The following is a 21,811-nucleotide window of genomic DNA, read 5'->3' on the forward strand; positions in this document are numbered from 1 at the left end:
AAACCACCACTAAAGGACACCAATAATAAGAAGAGACTTGCTTGGGCCAAGAAACACGAGCAATGGATATTAGACCGGTGGAAATCTGTCCTTTGGTCTGAGTCCAAATTTGAGATTTTTGGTTCCAACCGCTTGTCTTAGTGTGTCTTAGTGAGATGCAGAGTAGGTGAACGGATGATCTCCGCATGCGTGGTTCCCACTGTGAAGCATCCACCGTGAAGCATGGAGGAGGAAGAGGTGTGATGGTGTGGGAGTGCTTTGCTGGTGACACTGTCAGCAATGTATTTAGAATTCAAGGAACGCTTAACCAGCATGGCTACAGCAGCGATACGCAATCCCATCTGGTTTGCGCTTAGTGGGACTATTGTTTGTTTTTCAACAGAACAATGACCAAACACACCTCCAGGCTGTGTAAGGGCTATTTGACCAAGAAGGAGAGTGATGGAGTGCTGTATCAGATGATCTGGCTTCCACAATCACCTGACCTCAACCAAGTTGAGATGGTTTGGGATGAGTTGAATTGCAGAGTGAAGGAAAAGCAGCCAACAAGGGCTCAGCATTGGTAGGAATTCCTTCAAGACTGTTGCAAAAGTATTCTAGGAATTCTAGGAGGTGGTGAAGCTGGTTGAGAGAATGCCAAGAGTGTGCAAAGCTGTTTTGGTTTACATGATTCCATATGTGTTATTTCATAGAATTGTAGAAAATAGTAATAATAAAGAAAAACCCTTGAATGTGTCCAAACTTTTGACTGGTAGTGTAAGCCTCCTTTGTGTGGGGTTTGAAATACTTTCTGTATTTTTTTCCTCTGGTAACATTTGATAATTGTATTTTTTTATATGTAAATAATATTTATAAATATCCTTGGTACAATTTGAGTGAGTAATTTAGTCAAATTTACTACAATTTAAATACTCTTGGGTGTGATATTGCGTGTTTTTGGACAATGGAAGACAAAATGGGTGTTATTCCTATTGACCTGAATGTGGTGTCATGTTCAAAAATGGCGGTTGTGCTCTTTAAAAGTAATTTCACTTGCAATTGTAATTTGTTCTTTGGTTATGAGCTATGTCTGTTTGTTTCAAATGTGTGAGAAAATGAGCTTTATCTTGACAATTCTCAGTAATCTACGTACAGCAGCATTCTAGAATTCTATTGGGGTCTAAAGGCTTAAATTCAAAGGGCTTTAATGGAATGGGAAATATATGTTTACACTACCAAAGCAAATTGAATAGACAATAAATAAATACATAAATAAACAACGGAATAAATAAATAAATAAACAAACAACGGAAATAAACAACCAGTAAACATTACTTTCACAATAAAGAATATAGGCATTTCAAATGTTATGTTGTTGGCTATGTACAGTGTTGTAACAATGTGCAAATAGTTGAAGTATGACAGGGAAAATAAATAAACAGATAAATATAGGTTGTATTTACAATGTTGTTTGTGCTCCACAGGCAACAGGCCACAAATCTTGCTGCTGTGATTGCACACTGTGTTATTTCACCTAATAGATATGGAAGTTTATCAATGTTTGATTTTTTTCAAATTCTTTGTGGGTCTGTGTGATCTGTGGGAAATATGTCTCTCCAATGTCGTCATACATTACGCAAGAGGTTAGGAAGTGTACCTCAGCTTCCCCATCATTTTGGGGTTTTGCTTTGTACACAAAGTGTATTTTTGCAGAATTCTGCATGCAGAGTCTCAATTGGGTGTTTGTCCCATTTAATGAATTCTTGGTTGGTGAGGGGACCCCAGACATTACAATGATAGAGGGCAATTAGTTTGATAAGTGATTGAAGTTTGTCGCCAGATCCTAATCAGGATGTTGAGTATTATGTTCCTTTTGATGGAATAGAAGGCCCTTCTTGCCTTGTCTCTTAGTTTACAAAGTGTGCAACAGTGTCGAGAGACTTTGTATTTGTTGTTTTGGCTACTGGACCATTTTTGTAACACCAATATTTTTTGTCTTACTGAGATTCACTGTCAGGGCCCAAGTCTGACAGAATCTGTGCAGAAGATCTACAGTAGGTGCAGCTGCAGGCCCTCCTTGGTTGGGAACGGAAGCGCCAGATCATCAGCGAACAGTAGACATTTGACTTCAGAGTCCAGTAGGGTGAGGCCGGTTGCAGCAGACTGTTGTAGTGTCCTTGACAATTCAGAGATATACAGTATATGTTAAAGAGGGCGATGCTCAAGTCTTTATCTCACTCTCTCTCTGACTGTAGGAGAGTGTGGTGGACTGTCGGCTCTCAGACCTTCATGAGGTCGCTGTCCCCATGGTGACAAGGACAGGCAGGGACTGGAAAGACTGGACAACATGCTCCCGAGGCTGCAGAAAGGGCAGAGGGACAAATACACCATCACAGGACACACACTCACCGCCCAGGTGAGCACAATATGATAAGGCAGGGTAACAGGACACACCCTCACCGCCCAGGTGAGCACAATATGATAAGGCAGGGTAACAGGACACACCCTCACCGCCCAGGTGAGCACAATATGATAAGGCAGGGTAACAGGACACACCCTCACCGCCCAGGTGAGCACAATATGATAAGGCAGGGTAACAGGACACACCCTCACCGCCCAGGTGAGCACAATATGATAAGGCAGGGTAACAGGACACACCCTCACCGCCCAGGTGAGCACAATATGATAAGGCAGGGTAACAGGACACACCCTCACCGCCCAGGTGAGCACAATATGATAAGGCAGGGTAACAGGACACACCCTCACCGCCCAGGTGAGCACAATATGATAAGGCAGGGTAACAGGACACACCCTCACCGCCCAGGTGAGCACAATATGATAAGGCAGGGTAACAGGACACACCCTCACCGCCCAGGTGAGCACAATATGATAAGGCAGGGTAACAGGACACACACTAACCGATACACATGACCGGCAGGTGAACATTGGCTGGCAGAGAATCAACATTTGGCTAGCCTGGTGCCAGATCCAATTATGCTGTCTTGCCAACTCCTATTGCATGAGTGTTTTCATGCCATGTTACCTTAGAAGTTGGCTTTTCATAGGAGTTGGTCATATGGCGCAATCTGATAGAAGACCACGCTAACATTTTTCAGAACAGAAAGAGTGAAACTTTAAGGTACTGGAGGACTACTCTAGAAATCGTAAGGAATAGGGTTCCATTTGGAACGCAACCCAAACATTGAAAGATGATCAACTATTGTTCCTCCTGTGCAGTTCGAACCTGGCGTTGGCCTACACTGAGCTGACAGAGGAGCTGGGTCATGTGAGAGGTCTGGCTATAAAGACAGACTGTTTTTACGGATGATTGTGTGATCTCGCTCTCCGTTTCATATATGAGTCTTCAAAGACATTTTCAATCTATCCTTGTCCCAGTGTAATCCTAAAATTGTTCAACCAGACCACCATTGTTCCTGTTCCCAAGAGCTCCAAGGTAACCTAAGTATTCAGTAATTTGTTGAAGCACTTTTGGCAGCGTTTACAGTCTAGAGTCTTCTTGGGTATGACGCTACAAGCTTTTGGGGAGTTTCTCTCATTCTTCTCTTGAATGGGGAGCGTTGCTGCACAGCTATTTTCAAGTCTCTCCAGAGATGTTTGATATGGTTCAAGTCCGGGATCTGGCTGGGCCCCTCAAGGACATTGAGACCTATCCCGAAGCCACTCCTGCGTTGTCTTGGCTGTGTGCTTAGGGTTATTGTCCTGTTGGAAGGTGAACCTTAGGACCTCAGACTGGGGCAAAGTGCTCTGGAACAGGTTTTCATCAAGGATCTCTCTGTACTTTATCCTCAGCCCTGACTCGTCTCCCAGTCCCTGCCCCTGAAATACACCCCAACAGCAATGTGCTACACCACCATGCTTCACCGTAGGGACGGTGCCAGGTTTCCTCCAGACGTGGCACTTGGCATTCAGGCCAAAGTGTTCAATCTTGGTTTCATCAGACCAGAGAATCTTGTTTCTCATGGTCTGAGAGTCCTTTAGGTGCCTTTTGGCAAACTCCAAGCGGGCTGTCATGTGCCTTTTACTGAGGAATGAATTCCGTCTAGCCACTCTACCATAAAGGCCTGATTGGTGGAGGGATGCAGTGACGGTTGTCCTTCTGGTAGCTTCTCCCATCTCCACGATGGAACTCTAGAGCTCTGTCAGAGTGACCATCGGGTTCTTGGTCCCCTCCCTGACCAAGGCCCTTCTCCCCTGATTGCTCAGTTTGGCCGGGCGGCCAGCTCTAGGAAGAGTCTTGGTGGTTCCGAACTTCTTCCGTTTAAGAATGATGGTGGCCACTGTGTTCTTGGGGACCTTCAGCACTGCAGACATTTTTTGGTACCCTTCCCCAGATCTGTGCCTTGACACATTCCTGTCTCGCAGCTCTACGGACAATTCCTTTGACCTCATGGCTTTTTTAAAAACTGGATAATACTCCCCAGTCTAGCTTCCCTGCCCCATCCACCGCTGCCCCCTGGACACTGATCACTTGGCTACATAGCTGATGCATGCTGGACTGTCCATTAATCACGGTACTCCATTCTGCTTGTTTATGTTTTATCTGTCGGCCCCAACCGCACTCAGGCTCTGTGTGTAGTTAATCCGACCCTCCCTGCCTAGTCAACGCCATTTTACCTGCTGTTGTTGTGCTAGCTGATTAGCTGTTGTTGTCTCACCTACTGTTTTACCTACTGTTTTAGCTAGCTCTCCCAATTCAACACCTGTGATTACTGTATGCCTCGCTGTATGTCTCTCTCAAATGTCAATATGCCTTGTATACTGTTGTTCAGGTTAGTTATCATTGTTTTAGTTTACAATGGAGCCCCTAGTTCCACCCTTCATACCCCTGATACCTCCTTTGTCCCACCTCCCACACATGCGGTGACCTCACCCATTACAACCAGCATGTCCAGTGATACAACCTCTCTCATCATCACCCAGCGCCTGGGCTTACCTCCGCTGTACCCGCACCCCACCATACCCCTGTCTGCGCATTATGCCCTGAATATATTCTACCATGCCCAGAAATCTGCTCCTTTTATTCTCTGTCCCCAACGCTCTAGGCGACCAGTTTTGATAGCCTTTAGCCGCACCCTCATTCTACACCTCCTCTGTTCCGTGGGTGATGTGGAGGTAAACCCAGGCCCTGCATGTCCCCAGGCACCCTCATTTGTTGACTTCTGTGATCGAAAAAGCCTTGGTTTCATGCATGTCAACATCAGAAGCCTCCTCCCTAAGTTTGTTTTACTCACTGCTTTAGCACACTCTGCTAACCCTGATGTCCTTGCCGTGTCTGAATCCTGGCACAGGAAGGCCACCAAAAATTCTGAGATTTCCATACCCAACTATAACATTTTCCGTCAAGATAGAACTGCCAAAGGGGGAGGAGTTGCAGTCTACTGCAGAGATAGCCTGCAAAGTAATGTCATACTTTCCAGGTCCATACCCAAACAGTTCGAACTACTAATTTTGAAAATTACTCACTCCAGAAATAAGTCTCTCACTGTTGCCGCCTGCTACCGACCCCCCTCAGCTCCCAGCTGTGCCCTGGACACCATTTGTGAATTGATCGCCCCCCATCTAGCTTCAGAGTTTGTTCTGTTAGGTGACCTAAACTGGGATATGCTTAACACGCCGGCAGTCCTACAATCTAAGCTAGATGCCCTCAATCTCACACAAATCATCAAGGAACCCACCAGGTACAACCCTAAATCTGTAAACAAGGGCACCCTCATAGACATCATCCTGACCAACTGGCCCTCCAAATACACCTCCGCTGTCTTCAACCAGGATCTCAGCGATCACTGCCTCATTGCCTGTATCCGCTACGGAGCCGCAGTCAAACGACCACCCCTCATCACTGTCAAACGCTCCCTAAAACACTTCTGTGAGCAGGCCTTTCTAATCGACCTGGCCCGGGTATCCTGGAAGGACATTGACCTCATCCCATCAGTTGAGGATGCCTGGTCATTCTTTAAAAGTAACTTCCTCACCATTTTAGATAAGCATGCTCCGTTCAAAAAATGCAGAACTAAGAACAGATATAGCCCTTGATTCACTCCAGACCTGACTGCTCTCGACCAGCACAAAAACATCCTGTGGCGGACTGCAATAGCATCGAATAGTCCCCGCGATATGCAACTGTTCAGGGAAGTCAGGAACCAATACACGCAGTCAGTCAGGAAAGCTAAGGCCAGCTTCTTCAGGCAGAAATTTGCATCATGTAGCTCCAACTCCAAAAGGTTCTGGGACACTGAAGTCCATGGAGAACAAGAGCACCTCCTCCCAGCTGCCCACTGCACTGAGGCTAGGTAACACGGTCACCACCGATAAATCCATGATTATCGAAAACTTCAACAAGCATTTCTCAACGGCTGGCCATGCCTTCCGCCTGGCTACTCCAACCTTGGCCAACAGCTCCGCCCCCCTGCAGCTACTCGCCCAAGCCTCTCCAGGTTCTCCTTTACCCAAATCCAGATAGCAGATGTTCTGAAAGAGCTGCAAAACCTGGACCCGTACAAATCAGCTGGGCTTGACAATCTGGACCCTCTATTTCTGAAACTATCCGCCGCCATTGTCACAACCCCTATTACCAGCCTGTTCAACCTCTCTTTCATATCGTCTGAGATCCCCAATGATTGGAAAGCTGCCGCAGTCATCCCCCTCTTCAAAGGGGGAGACCCTGGACCCAAACTGTTACAGACCTATATCCATCCTGCCCTGCCTATCTAAGGTCTTCGAAAGCCAAGTCAACAAACAGGTCACTGACCATCTCGAATCCCACCGTACCTTCTCCGCTGTGCAATCTGGTTTCCGAGCCGGTCACGGGTGCACCTCAGCCACGCTCTAGGTACTAAACGATATCATAACCGCCATCGATAAAAGACAGTACTGTGCAGCCATCTTCATCGACCTTGCCAAGACTTTCAACTCTGTCAATCACCATATTCTTATCGGCAGACTCAGTAGCCTCGGTTTTTCGGATGACTGCCTTGCCTGGTTCACCAATTACTTTGCAGACAGAGTTCAGTGTGTCAAATCGGAGGGCATGCTGTCCGGCCCTCTGGCAGTCTCTGTGGGGGTGCCACAGGGTTCAATCCTCGGGCCGACTCTTTTCTCTGTATATATCAATGATGTTGCTCTTGCTGCGGGTGATTCCCTGATCCACCTCTACGCAGACGACACCATTCTATATACTTCCGGCCCGTCCTTGGACACTGTGCTATCTAACCTCCAAACGAGCTTCAATGCCATACAACACTCCTTCCGTTGCCTCCAACTGCTCTTAAACGCTAGTAAAACCAAATGCATGCTTTTCAACCGTTCGCTGCCTGCACCCCTGACCAGCATCACCACCCTGGATGGTTCAGACCTTGAATATGTGGACATCTATAAGTACCTAGGTGTCTGGCTAGACTGTAAACTCTCCTTCCAGACTCATATCAAACATCTCCAATCGAAAATCAAATCAAGAGTTGGCTTTCTATTCCGCAACAAAGCCTCCTTCGCTCACGCCGCCAAACTTACCCTAGTAAAACTGACTATCCTACCGATCCTCGACTTCGGCGATGTCATCTACAAAATTGCTTCCAACACTCTACTCAGCAAACTGGATGCAGTTTATCACAGTGCCATCCGTTTTGTCACTAAAGCACCTTATACCATCCACCACTGCGACTTGTATGCTCTAGTCGGCTGGCCCTCGCTACATATTCGTCGCCAGACCCACTGGCTCCAGGTCATCTACAAGTCCATGCTAGGTAAAGCTCCGCCTTATCTCAGTTCACTGGTCACGATGGCAACACCCATCCGTAGCACGCGCTCCAGCAGGTGTATCTCACTGATCATCCCTAAAGCCAACACCTCATTTGGCCGCCTTTCGTTCCAGTTCTCTGCTGCCTGTGACTGGAACGAATTGCAAAAATTGCTGAAGTTGGAGACTTATCTCCCTCACCAACTTCAAACATCTGCTATCTGAGCAGCTAACCGATTGCTGCAACTGTACATAGTCTATCGGTAAATAGCCCACCCATTTTTACCTACCTCATCCCCATACTGTTTTTATTTATTTACTTTTCTGCTCTTTTGCACACCAATATCTCTACCTGTACATGACCATCTGATTTATCATTCCAGTGTTAATCTGCAAAATTGTAATTATTCGCCTACCTCCTCATGCCTTTTGCACACAATGTATATAGACTCCCCTTTTTTTCTACTGTGTTATTGACTTGTTAATTGTTTACTCCATGTGTAACTCTGTGTTGTCTGTTCACACTGCTATGCTTTATCTTGGCCAGGTCGCAGTTGCAAATGAGAACTTGTTCTCAGCTAGCCTACCTGGTTAAATAAAGGTGAAATAAGTAAAAAATAAAAAATTGCTTTTGCTCTGACATGTACTGTCAACTGTTGGACCTTATATAGACAGGTGTGTGCCTTTCCAAATCATGTTCAATCAATGGAATTTCCCATAGGTGGACTCCAATCAAGTTGTAGAAACATCTCAAGGATGATTTAATGGAGCTCAACTTTGATTCTCATAGCAAAGGGTCTGAATACTTATGTAAATAAGGTATTTACATTTTACATTTTTAATACATTCAAAAAAAAAATTCTAAAAACCTGTTTTCACTTTTCATTATGGGCTATTTTTATTTATTCCATTTTAGAATAAGGCTGTAACTTAGCAAAATGTCGAAAAAGTCAATGGGTCTGAATACTTTCCAAATGCAATGTATCTCACGAGGCCTTATTGTGAGTCCTAATTTTACCCTAATACAGTATGCCACAGAGACTTTGAATACCGTATGTTAAAATGTAAATGTGACTAACTTTCCAGTTTTAGAAAGTTGGAAACAGGATGCACCTGAACTAAATTGTTTGTGTCTCAGAGCAGAGTCTGAATACTTGTAAATAAGGTTTTTCTGTTTGTGTTTTTAATACATTAGCAAAAAATCAAAACTGTTTTCGCTGTGTTTTTATGGGGTATCGTGTGTTTATAAAAAAAAATGATTTTAGAATAAGGCTGTGACGTAATTTTTGGGGGAAAAAGTCAAGGTGTCTGAATACTTTCCGAAGGCACTGTATATTATCCATGTTCTTGTTCCACCAGGACTCTAAGAAACACAAGGTATTACAGTTCTTCAGGTCCCGTTGATAGGATCGTCTCCAACGGAACTCGTGATTGTACGTTCGCCAATAGAACAGAGGGTGGAGGTGGTTTATTTATGTAGTTTCGTCAGGGTGCCCGCGTGTCAGCCTCACTTTCTCTTTTCCCAAATCTCAGGGATTAAGGGCTGGTCCGGGTGAGCAGTATGTCTTGCGCTGCAGACTCGTTGAAGTGGAAATCATCATCAAAATCGAGGTTAGTGATTGCTGTTCTGATGTCCAAGAAGCTCTTTTCGGTCATAGGAAACGATGGCGGAAACACAAAATAGCAGAATTGGTCAGACTGGCATTCCTCTCCTGAAGGCTAAGTCAAAGACCCACGCACTGACAGTTATACAAATACTGTACCACACACACACAGAAACGACATCCTACATTTCTTTATTTTGTGATTGATCTGTGCCATCTACTGGAAAAAAATATTCAAATTGACATTTTCATATGGCTGCGGCCACACAGAGATGCATGAGCGCAGATGAAACCTTATATGCATTCATCAGTTTTCTGTTTTTGTCCATCAGAAGTTTAACTCAATGAAACTATCTTAGGACAAGTTGCATGTGTAAAAAGACAAGACGACTTGTGCAGTTGTCTGACAATAATCAACGGATAATGAAAAAGCATTTGCTCAATCCGGAAGTTTTGGACACAACATATCTACGTATCTATGTGGCTGTAGGCTAAATGACAAAAGTAGGAATGTAATATATGAGTTCTATTTTCCATATGTGAGTGAAGTAACATGAATTTACAAATTCTTAAAATAGAGCAGTGGAGGCTGCTGAGGGGAGGACAGCCTCTGCGGTAATGGCTGGAATGAAGTAAACAGAATGGCGTCAAACACATGGAAACCATGTGTTTGATGTGTTTGATACAATTCCACTCCAGCCATTACCAGTAGCCCGTCGTCCCCAATTAAAAAAGGTGCCACCAACCTCATGTGCAATAGAGTACTCAAGTTATGCTCTTGGGCCAGAGAACTCAGGAAAACACAGAAGTAGGAGACATGGATCACAGAAACATGTGTGAGTATGGAAAACAGTTCCCTGAGCCCATCGACTCTCCAACAATACGACAAGAAAGAGACTTCGGTGTACATCCCAAATGGGAGCTTATTTCCAATATAGTGCACTACGTTTGACCAGAGGTACACTACTGTTCCTCACACAGTTACCAGTGCTACACCATGCCATTGTCAAGAACAAGACAGTAATCATAGTACTCCTTACAACAATATGTTGCACTGTTTCATATCTCCTCAGAGTTATTCATCTTTCAAACATAATGCATCATGTTAAATATACAGACAATTATGTGTTCAAAGACATAAGTATTTATAAAAACATATGCACATCAATTATAAATGTTTCAGCCAATGTATAAAACCCACATCTTTTAAAACCTGTTAATATCTGTTGAAAGGGACACCAGATATGGGCTTTTGTCTAATGTAACAAACGTGGGCTGTACGCAGAAGATGCCTGCTGGGTGTCGACGAACGGAGACGATTCAACATGTAGTATTGTCAGGAGATGAATAAAAAAATAGCAGACGATACTCTGCTGTCAAATGCAATAGAACGGTCACTCGCTAATTTTAACCGATCAGTGTGGTCTGATTTGTCTAAGACATCAGTGCTCTAGCTTTAATCTTAAACTCTATGATATGGTGCTACTCCATGGTGGGGCTTAATTAACTATTAAGTTGATGCTTAAAACAAACCCAGTCGATTGTAGCAGTGCTTGACTGAAATCCTTTTGTGTGTCGGTACTCATTTTAGGTGCCGGTACAGTTTATATTGGTGTGTTCCGGCCCAAGTCAAGCACTGGATTGTAGAGTATCCTATGTTTCACTGATGATATGAGTTAAAAAGGATTGGCTGAAGTGATTGAAAGTGACCCTATTCATTGTTGAAAGCCTTTTACTTGGCATGGCAGGTATAGCCAGACTAGTAATGCTGTGTGATTATAGGGTAATATCATATAGATTACAGTTAAACAAATAAAGTGGTGGGAAAAAATGTCCTAAAAATACTAACATACATGACAGATTCCCTCCCTTTACAATGACATCCAGATCATATACATACATATCAGTGGTGGCTGGTGGGCGTCAATATAGGAGGGCGGGACCATTGTAACCATGTGTTTGATACCGTACATTCCAGCCATTACAATAGTCTCTGCCCATCAGCCTCATCTGATAAGCAGACTTCGTTAATATAAGCATTGGTTTTCTTGAGAAGATTAAGTCCTCTGTGCACTTCAGGGTCAAGTTTCCTCTAGGAACAGATCTATGATCAGTTCAGATTTCCCCTCACCTAATCTTAACCATAAGTGGGGGAAATGCAAAATCTGACCAGCGTCAAGGTGAAATGTCACCCTACAACCCTGGTGGCAGGGTAAAGATGTTGCTACTGTGCTGCCCTCTGCTGGTAGTTTACCATAATGCAACACATTAGTCTTTACATCGGCATTTAAGTGCAGTATGTACCAGCAGGACAAACTGTATGTGTGTGGTGTGGTGTGAGTGTGAGTGTGAGTGTGAGTGTCCAAGTCTTATTTCTTCAGTGATCCAATCATCACCTTGGAGACAAAGTTGACGATGGCACTGGCAGGTTGTTCGGGGTCGTGTTCAGCAAACAGGTGACACACATTCTCCGTCCCACTCATCGACTTCCTCGCCACAAAACCAAAGATCCTGACAGGAGGAGAAACAGCAGAGAAGCTCAGTAAGCCTTCAGGTTCAACAGCCAAACAGGAGAATCGAGGGTCATATTCACTAGGAATACAACAGAAACATATGGGCCAAAATGGAGAGGGACCTTCCTGAATTAAAAAAATATATATATATTGTTTTCATTGCAAAACATTTCCTCTTGCTATTCAGCAAATACAAGTTATATCTCTCTGTGGGATAGAGAGAGATTTGTAAAGATAGAAAGACAAATTGTGAAACAATGAGAAAGGGGGATCGAGAGGAAGACAGTGCATAAGAGAGAGAAAAATAATGACAGGAGCTGAAGTGTGGGAATGACTTACTTAGCAGAGGAGCAGCCATCTCTTGTCCACCTTGTGAGGAGAGAATAGTTAGTTGCCATGCATGATTATCTGAGACACACACACCCACCCACACAGGAGTGCACAGTACTCACTTGCGGACCTGTGGGTCAAGGGCACAGAAAATGACGGTATTGACGGTGTAGTGTCTCCTGAAGAACAGCCTACAGACAGAGAGAGACAGTGAGTACACTGTTGTGTGGGTATACAATATCTGTTGTAACTATACTGTTGGATTTTTTAAAATATATATAATTTGTTTTTCTTTTATTTCACCTTTATTTAAGCAGGTGAGCTAGTTGAGAACAAGTTCTCATTTACAACTGCGATCTGGCCAAGATAAAGCAAAGCAGTGCGACAGAAACAACAACACAGAGTTACACATGGAATTAACAAGTGTACAGTAGAAAAAAAAGAAAGTCTATATACACAGTGTGTTCAAATGACATGAGGTGGTAAGTCAATAAATAGGCCATAGTAGCAAAGTAATTACAATTTAGCAGATTAACACTGGAGTGATAGATGTGCAGATGATGATGATCAGATGATGGTGTGTAAGTAGTGATATTGGTGTGCAAAAGAGCAGCAAAGTAAAAAAACAATATGGGGATGAAGAGGGGGATGACCGCGGCAGCTTTCCTATCTTTAGGGATCTCGGACGAAACGACAGAGAGGTTGAACAGATTGGTAATAGGGGTTGCAACAATGGCGGCGGATAATATTAGAAAGAGAGGGTCCAGATTGTCTAGCCCAGCTGATTTGTACGGGTCCAGGATTTGCAACTCTTTCAGAACATCAGCTATCTGGATTTGGGTGAAGGAGAAGCTGGGGAGGCTCAGGCAAGTAGCTGTGAGGGGTGCGGAGCTGTTGGCCAGGGTTGGGGTAGCCAGGAGGAACACATGTTCCTAAAGGGCTACCAAAGCTTGTTAATGGGGTGGTACCATGTAAGGTAGTCTTTTGAACCTTTAGTTACAGGTGCATAATTCTACCCCAGTTCATTCCTCAGATACAATACGATATACTTTAATTTTCCATGGAAATTCATTTAGTGATGCCAGCATACAAATACAATAATCACAACACAATATATTACATGCAGCACATAAAACTGGAAAGTTAGTCACATTTACATTTTCACATACAGTATTCAAAGTCTCTGTGGCATACTGTATTAGGGTAAAATTAGGCCTCACAATAAGGCCTCGTGAGATACATTGCATTTGGAAAGTATTCAGACCCATTGACTTTTTGCTACGTTACAGCCTTATTCTAAAATGGAATAAATAAAAATAGCCCATAATGAAAAGTGAAAACAGTTTTTTTTGTGTGAATGTATTAAAAATGTAAAATTGAAATACCTTATTTACATAAGTATTCAGACCCTTTGCTATGAGAATCTAAATCTTGAGAATCTAAATCTTGAGCTCAGGTGTACCCTGTTTCCATTAAATCATCCTTGAGATGTTTCTACAACTTGATTGGAGTCCACCTGTGGGAAATTCAATTGATTGGACAATGATTTGGAAAGGCACACACCTGTCTATATAAGGTCCCAAAGTTGACATTGATTGTCAGAGAAAAAAACTAGCCATGAGGTCAAAGGAATTGTCTGTAGAGCTCCGAGACAGGATTGTGTCGAGGCACAGATCTGGGGAAGGGTACCAAAAAATGTCTGCAGTATTGAAGGTCCCCAAGACCACAATGGCCGCAATCATTCTTAAATGGAATAAGTTTGGAACCACCAAGACTCTTCCTAGAGCTGGCCGCCTGGCCAAACTGAGCAATAGGGGGAGAAGGGCCACGGCCAGGGAGGTGACCAAGAACCCAATGGTCACTCTGACAGAGCTCCAGAGTTCCTCTGTAGTGATAGGAGAAACTTCCAGAAGGACAACCATTTCTGCAGCACTCCATCAATCAGGCCTTTATGGTGTAGTGGTCAGACAGAAGAAAGGCACATGACAGCCCACTTGGAGTTTGCCAAAAGACACCTAAAGACTCTCAGACCATGTTAAACAGGATTCTCTGGTCTGATGAAACCAAGATTTAACTCTTAGGCCTGAATACCAAGCGTCACGTCTGGAGGAAACCAGAACCAGAAGCATGGGGGTGGCAGCATCATGCTGTGGAGATGTTTTTCAGGAGCAGGGACTGGGAGACTAGTAAGGATCAAAGGAAGATGAACAGAGCAAAGTACAGAGAGATCCTTGATGAAAACCTGCTCCGGAGCTTTCAGGACCTCTGACTGTGACGAAAGTTCATCTTCCAACAGGACTTCAACCCTAAGCACACAGCCAAGAGAACACAGAAGTGGCTTCGGGACAAGTCTCTGAGTGTTCTTGAGTGGCTCAGCAAGAGCTTGGACTTGAACCCGTGGGGGAACTGCAAGGAAATATGATAAATCAGTGGTGGAAAAGTACCCAATTGTGATACTTTAATAGAAAATGACAAGTTTATTTATCCGTTATTTTACCAGGTAAATTGACTGAGAAAACGTCCTCACTTACAGCAACAACCTGGGGATTAGTTACAGGGGAAAGGAGGGGGATGAATGAGCCAATTGTAAACTGGGGATTATTAGGTGACCGTGATGGTATGAAGATTGGGAATTTAGCCAGGACACCAGGGTTAACACCCCTACTCTTACGATAAGTGCCATGGGATCATTAATGACCTCAGAGAGTCAGGACACCCGTTTAATGTCCCATCCAAAACACGGCACCCTACACAGGGAATCACTGCCCTGGGGAATAGGGATATTTTTTTAGACCAGAGGAAAGAGTGCCTCCTACTGGCCCTCCAACACCACTTCCAGCAGTATCTGGTCTAACATTCAAGGACTAACCAGGACCAACCCTGCTTAGCTTCAGAAGCAAGCCAGCAGTGGTATGCAGGGTGGTATGCTGCTGGTGAAAGTCAACCAGTAAAATACTACTTGAGTAAAAGTCTAAAAGTATTTGGTTTTAAATATACTTATGTATCAAAAGTTAAAGTAATTGCTAACATTTCCTTAAGTATCAAAAGTATAAATCATTTCAAATACCTCATATTAAGCAAACCAGACGGCACCATTTTCTTTTATTTCTGGGAGAGCCAGGGGCACGCTCCCACACAGACATATTTACAAACAAAGCATGTGTGTTTAGTGAGTCCGCCAGATCAGAGGCAATAGGGATGTTCTCTTGATAAGTGCATGAATTTGACCATTTTCCTGTCCTGCTAAGCATTCAAAATGTAACGAGTACTTTTGGCTGTCAGGGAAAATGTATGGGGTTCAAGCATTTTCGTAATCCCTCAATAACATCTGCTAAACACATGTATGTGACCAATAACATTTGATTTGAGTTAAAATAACATTTTCTTTTGGAATGTAGTGAAGTAAAAGTAAAAGTTGACAAAATTATAAATAGTAAAGTACAGATACCCCCAAAAACGACTTAAGTACTTTACACCACTTATGATAATGAAGACGGTACAAAATGTGCCTTTTTAGTGTACAACCCCAGTGACAGAGCCATTAGTTCCTTTTAGGTGTCATAAATTAATCATTGCGCCTTATGGTGGGTACAAAAATGTACCTTCGTTCAATACATTGCTTTTCTGCAACGTATTGGGAAACAGAAATGTACCTTCAACGTACGTCGAGAACTAGAGTGTGATGATTGTATCTTAATATTCAAAATATTGGGTACAAAAATGGACCCTCATACTCTTTATCCGCACATGTACCAAAAGGGTAACGAACAATACCATGTGATATCATTATCTGTACCTCTGAAAGTACATCATCTGTATTTATATATTTTTGTTCCCCAGGGAACAATACCATACCCTTATTTTGTAGGAGGTTCTTTATATTATATGTGTGTGCAGGCATACGCATGCATGCTCAAGCGTGTGTGTGTGTGTGTGTTCACATGAATGCATGGCATGCCGCGTGCATGTGTGATCATGCAAGTGTGTGTATGACTCACTTCCTCTGATTGTCGGTGAGAGTGATGCCCTGTGTTGAGACTTTGAAATTAACCACAGTGGAGGTTGGAGGAGGGTCCATGGCCAGAGTCAGACTGGCTGCCTTTTGTACAGCCTGGTACCCTGTCAAAGACTCCAGCTCTACTGAGCCCAAGAACCACACACTGCAAGCTAGGGAGAGACACACACACACCAGTTACACATTGTAACACACACACACACACACGTTATACACTGTAACACACATACAGACTGGTACCCAGTCAGAGACTGGAGCTCTACTGAGCCCATGAACTACATGGAGAAGCATACATGTTACACAATGAAAGTTTACACACACACACACACGTCAGAGAAGAGGAGAGCTGAGACTATAAAGTACCTGCTCCCTGTTTGAGTAGCTCAGCAGCAGAGTTGGTTACTGACTGCGTTGAGGGATCACTGGTCTCTTCCAGAGGGTTTGACAACACAGGAAGAAAAGGGAAGTTTAGTGGGAACTGATATAATTGTATTTATAAAAACACGGAAAGACACACACACACACACACACACACACACACACATTCTTACCTCTTTCGGGGATGATGAGTTTACAGGGCAGGGCCAAAGGGGTAATGGAATGTTGACAGACCAACGCAGTCAGACTTCCTGTGAGGAACAGAATACACTGTCTCAGATGCTTCAATATACCTTTCCATCTAGTCATTGGTCAACCAAAAATAATTTTTTGGACCAGATTTTGTGGACCTGTTTAGATGCACTACTGAGTATGTCCACCAGAGGAATACATTGTATTACTTCACAAAACTGAACAGATGCACCCACACGGTACACATATGCATAGAACACAACACAAAACACCATAAAAGAACAGAACACACATACGTAGGCACATAGCACAACACACATGAATATGTCCTCACCAAAGTAGGGTTCATTGGGACAGCCCTTAAGCTGCACCCCTTTCTGTGTGCACTCAATCAGGAAGTGCCTAACCAGTTCATTGGATAGGTCGCCACCCACTATGGAGATAGGAAGTGACATCAGAGAGGATTGGGGAAATGGCAAGTGCCCTAGGTACAGATCGAGGATCAGCTTCCCCTACCCTAATCCTAACCTTAAATATTTGTGGGAAAAAATGCTAAAATGACACAGGATCAGCATCTAGCGGCAACTTCACCCTACACCGCCCTGGACTGACAGAAATATCTCATAAGAAGAAAGTCAGAAGTGACATATAACTACAATAGTAAAATGTTATGACATATTCTAATGAGACCATGTTGGAACTTATGGACCTCTGAGCCTGCGTCCCAAATGGCATCCTATTCCCATAGGGCTCTGGTCAAATGAAGTGCACTTTATAGGGAATAGCATGCCATTTGAAATGCAGTAATTTGTGGCCTATCACACCCACCTTTCTTGCTCTGTGTCAGGACAGAGGGAGGGGGTGTGGCCACCTTCATAGCCAATCCGTAGGCTCCGCGGAACGAGTGACTGTCCCTGACGATGAAGGATCCAGGTTCTCTGTCCTTCAGCACACCGATGGCTACAGAGCACCACAGGAGTCAAAAAACAAAGTTTAACACAGTCACAACACCCATGTCATAGTCAGTAGCGACTGTGATGCCCTTTTCAGACTACTGAGACAAACAGAGCCAAGCCAAGACGAACTGTGCTGCTCTGGCCTGGTTGCACAATGTGTAATGCACATCTAGCATAATGGCTGGAACTGTGCTGGAAAGCACAGTGTGAAAAGAAAATATCCAAGGCAACACACACACACACACACACACACACACACACACACAAAGAGAGAAAGAGTTCTTGCAGCACCCGTCTAATTTCCGGAAACAATATTTACCTTGATCTCTGGAGATGTCAGGCTTGTACCAGAATTTGGAAGTGTCCTGAACAAACTTCACATTGCCCTGCTTACTGGAAAACGGGTCTGCAACACAGACAGAGACAGCCACTTGGTGTGAAGAGAGAGAAAGAGAGAAATCGAGCACTATAGCATATAAACATATTTTTTGAGACACAGTGAACATCGTGTACGACAGTATGATTGAGTGTGAATTCAGGCATGCCATTGTCTTTTAATGTACGGGTGAGAGTCAACGTATAGCTGTCTATACATGTTTACAACATGGGACAGACTCTGTAATGAGGTTTAATTTTTCACATGCACAAGTACAGTGAAATGCTTAACTTGCAAGCCCTACCCAACAGTGCAATACTGAGTATCAAAATATTACAAGTAATAAACTATACAACAATAACAAAAACACACCAAATAAGTGAGGAAAAAAACAACTACATTTCAGATAAATGTTAGCTACTGTATATACAGGGTCAGTACCAGCACCAAATGTACAATAGGCAGGGATAGTGGAGTATCTGAAGTAGATATGTACATGTAAGCAGTGATTAGGAGAAAGTGACTGGTAGGAAGCTAAATGATAATAATAATAATAATAATAATAATATTAAACAGTATGGCTGCGGCAGAAGTGGTGGGTTGATGTGTGATTGCAAATGTGTGGGTGTGGGTGTGGGCTAGAGTGTCCGTGTAGGCGTGATTGGCAGATGTACATGGAAACAGGGCTGAAAAGTGACTGGTAGCAGAAATACTTATGGTTATATAGTTATGGTAATATATAGAGTGAAACAAATCAAAGCACATTTTATTTGTCTCATGCGCCGAATACAACAGCCTTACAGTTAAATATTTACTTACAAGCCCTTAACCAACAATGCAGTTTTAAGAATATACCTAAAAAAAAGTCTGATAAAAATAACAAATAATTAAAGAGCAGCAGTAAAATAGCAATAGCGGGGATATATACAGGGGGTACCGGTACAGAGTCAACGTGCGGGGGCACCGGTGTCAAGGTAATTGAGGAAATATGTACATGCAGGTACAGTTAAAGTGACTATGCATAGATAATAACAGAGTAGCAGCAGCGTAGAAGTGCGTGTGTGTGTGTGTGTGTGTGTGTGGGGGGGGCATGCCAAATCTTTTCAGTCTCCTGAGGGGGAATAGGTTTTGTTGTGCCCTCTTCACGACTGTCTTGGTGTGCTTGGCCAATGTTAGTTTGTTGGCGATGTGGACGCCAAGGAACTTGAAGCTGTCGCCTACTCCACTACAGCCCCGTCGATGAGAAGGGGGGTGTGTGCTCAGTCCTCCTTTTCCTGTAGTCCACAATCATCTCCTTTGTCTTGATCACATTGAGGGAGAGGTTGTTGTCCTGGCACCACATGGCCAGGTCTCTGACCTCCTCTCTATAGGCTGTCTCATCATTGTTGGTGATCAGGCCTACCACTGTTGTGTCATCAACAAATGATGGTGTTGAAGTCGTGCCTGGCCATGCAGTCATGAGTAAACAGGGAGTACAGGATAGTACTGAGCACGCACACCTGCGGGGTCCCCGTGTTGAGGATCAGCGAGGCGAATGGGTTGTTACCTACCCTTATCACCTGGGGCGGCACGCCAGGAAGACCAGGATCCAGTTGCAGAGGGAGGTGTTTAGTCCCAGGGTCCTTAGCTTAGTGATGAGCTTTGAGGGCACTATGGTGTTGAACGCTGAACTGTAGTCAATGAATAGCATTCTCATATAGATGAGTACCAGTCAAAAGTTTGGACACACCTACTCATTCCAGGGTTTTTATTTATTTTTCACTATTTTCCACATTGTAAAAAAAAAGTTTAGACATAAAAACTATGAGTAAACACATGTGGAATCATGTAGTAACCAAAAAGGTGTTAAACAAATCAAAATATATTCTTCAAATCAGCCACCCTTTGCCTTGATGACAGCTTTGCACACTCTTGTCATTCTCTAAACCAGCTTCACCTAGAATGCTTTTCCAATAGTCTTGAAGGAGTTCCCACATATGCTGAGCACTTATTGGCTGCCTTTCCTTCACTCTGTAGTCCAGCTCATCCCAAACCATCTCATCTCAGCTGTGACCAAATATCTCACGGCCATTTTAGGCATGTTGACGCTCTTCTTGTTCTAGTCTGTCTGCATGCTCATCTGGTCTTTCCCTGTGCTCCACCTCTAATTTCTGAAGTTCCCATTTTGCCATTAGTTCTATCTCCCTCAGTTGCAAGTCTATGGGAATTGACCTACTATCCACAGGACCCTTTTCACCAACATCCCTCTACGTAAGGATTTCCTCCTCCAGCAGAGCAGCACCGATCAACTCTTTGACTACTGATTTCGGATGGCCAGACACCACCTTGATGTCATAATGATTTGCAGTGAGGAGCAGATTCACCTTTGTACATTTATCTAGCATCTCCCATGTAGGATTTTCCACAAATGTTTCCAACTTAAGGCCCATGGCTTTTTTTATTACCCTGTGTGTTTATGAAACTTTTTAAAATATTTCCAACAATCAGTGACGGAAACTCTACCCAAAAGTGTATTCGGGAACACTCAAATATCTGGGCAAAGCTTCAGAGTAGGTGATTAGAGCAACTACCATACTCATGGGACACTAGATCCCGGACGAACCCCCATTTTGTTACGTTTCCACAAGACAAACTCAAAAAGTCTCACAAAACAAAAGGAACTAACAAAGAAAAATCACTGACAACCAAACAAAACAGAAAGGGGTTCAAAAGGGGTTCTGAAAAGCAGTGGGTGCTCAATCAAAGTTGGCAAAGCCATTAGTAAGAGGTTCTAAAAGATACCCACCATGGATGCCCACTAGGTTCGCCTCCAAAAATACAAACTAAAAGAAAAACCCACAACAACTTAGGATAGGGAGTTAAAAGATGGAGCCAAACAAACAGGGGAAACACCAAAACACAAACAGGTTGAGCTCGAAATTGCACCACAGATGAGGTGAAGTGTAGCTCTTCCAACATCTCTCAAGCTCCACTGGAGCACTGGGCCAGCCACGCCTAAATAGCACCTGGGTCAACACAGGTCAAACACCTTCCCAGTAATGAGTTGGCAACCAGCACACGTGTAACACACACGGACTGACGAGGTGACACCAATCAGTGCACCCTACGTGTTAACAAGCTATACGTGCTAAAGTCCATCCTCAAAACATAAATGGAAAACCAAAGCCAGTAACAGAGGACAGATGATTTTTACGCGCTACACTTTTCAGCACTCGGCGGTCCCGTTCTGTGAGCTTATGTTGTCTACCACTTCTCTGGTGAGGCGTTGTTGCAACTAGACGTTTCCACTTCACAATAACAGCCCTTACAGTTGCCTGGGGCAGCTCTAGTAGGGCAGAAATTTTAGTAACTGACTTGTTGGAAAGGTGGCATCCTATGACGGTGCCACGTTGAAAGTCACTGAGCTCTTCAGAAAGGCAATTCTTCAGCCAAGGTTTGTCTATGGAGATTGCATGGCAGTGTGCTCGATTTTATACACCTGTCAGCAACTGAAATAGCTGAATCCACTAATTTGAAGTTGTGTCCACATACTTTTGTATATATAGTGACATGTAAATAGGAGTAATAGCAGGAGAAATAAATAGATACTAATGATAATGGCAATCAATAATCAATTAACAGCAGCGTAGTGAAAGTAATACATCTAATCAATAATAATTTTAGCAGCTGTGTAGTTGTGAGGTTGTGTGTGCCATTGGGTATAAGTGTATGGCGT

At 43.6% G+C, this 21,811-nt stretch overlaps 1 protein-coding gene across 1 annotated transcript in view; it reads right to left on the bottom strand.

Annotated features, from left to right (window-relative positions):
- Positions 1–9,511: 9,511 nt before the first annotated feature.
- The window catches only part of LOC112250253 (tensin-3), a 60,621-nt gene continuing 48,321 nt past the window's right edge, over positions 9,512–21,811 (bottom strand). Inside the window, exons 8-16 of the mRNA XM_024420236.2 lie at positions 18,040–18,126; positions 17,593–17,724; positions 17,099–17,197; positions 16,746–16,823; positions 16,558–16,623; positions 16,178–16,346; positions 12,302–12,370; positions 12,189–12,218; positions 9,512–11,847 (exon numbers count right to left, since the gene is read on the bottom strand). Of these exons, the coding sequence (XP_024276004.2) occupies positions 11,706–11,847; positions 12,189–12,218; positions 12,302–12,370; positions 16,178–16,346; positions 16,558–16,623; positions 16,746–16,823; positions 17,099–17,197; positions 17,593–17,724; positions 18,040–18,126 (872 nt within the window). The 3' untranslated portion in view covers positions 9,512–11,705. The remainder of the gene's footprint in view (positions 11,848–12,188; positions 12,219–12,301; positions 12,371–16,177; positions 16,347–16,557; positions 16,624–16,745; positions 16,824–17,098; positions 17,198–17,592; positions 17,725–18,039; positions 18,127–21,811) is intronic.

This window comes from Oncorhynchus tshawytscha, linkage group LG01 (assembly GCF_018296145.1).
Source record: "Oncorhynchus tshawytscha isolate Ot180627B linkage group LG01, Otsh_v2.0, whole genome shotgun sequence".
Lineage (NCBI taxonomy): Eukaryota > Metazoa > Chordata > Actinopteri > Salmoniformes > Salmonidae > Oncorhynchus > Oncorhynchus tshawytscha.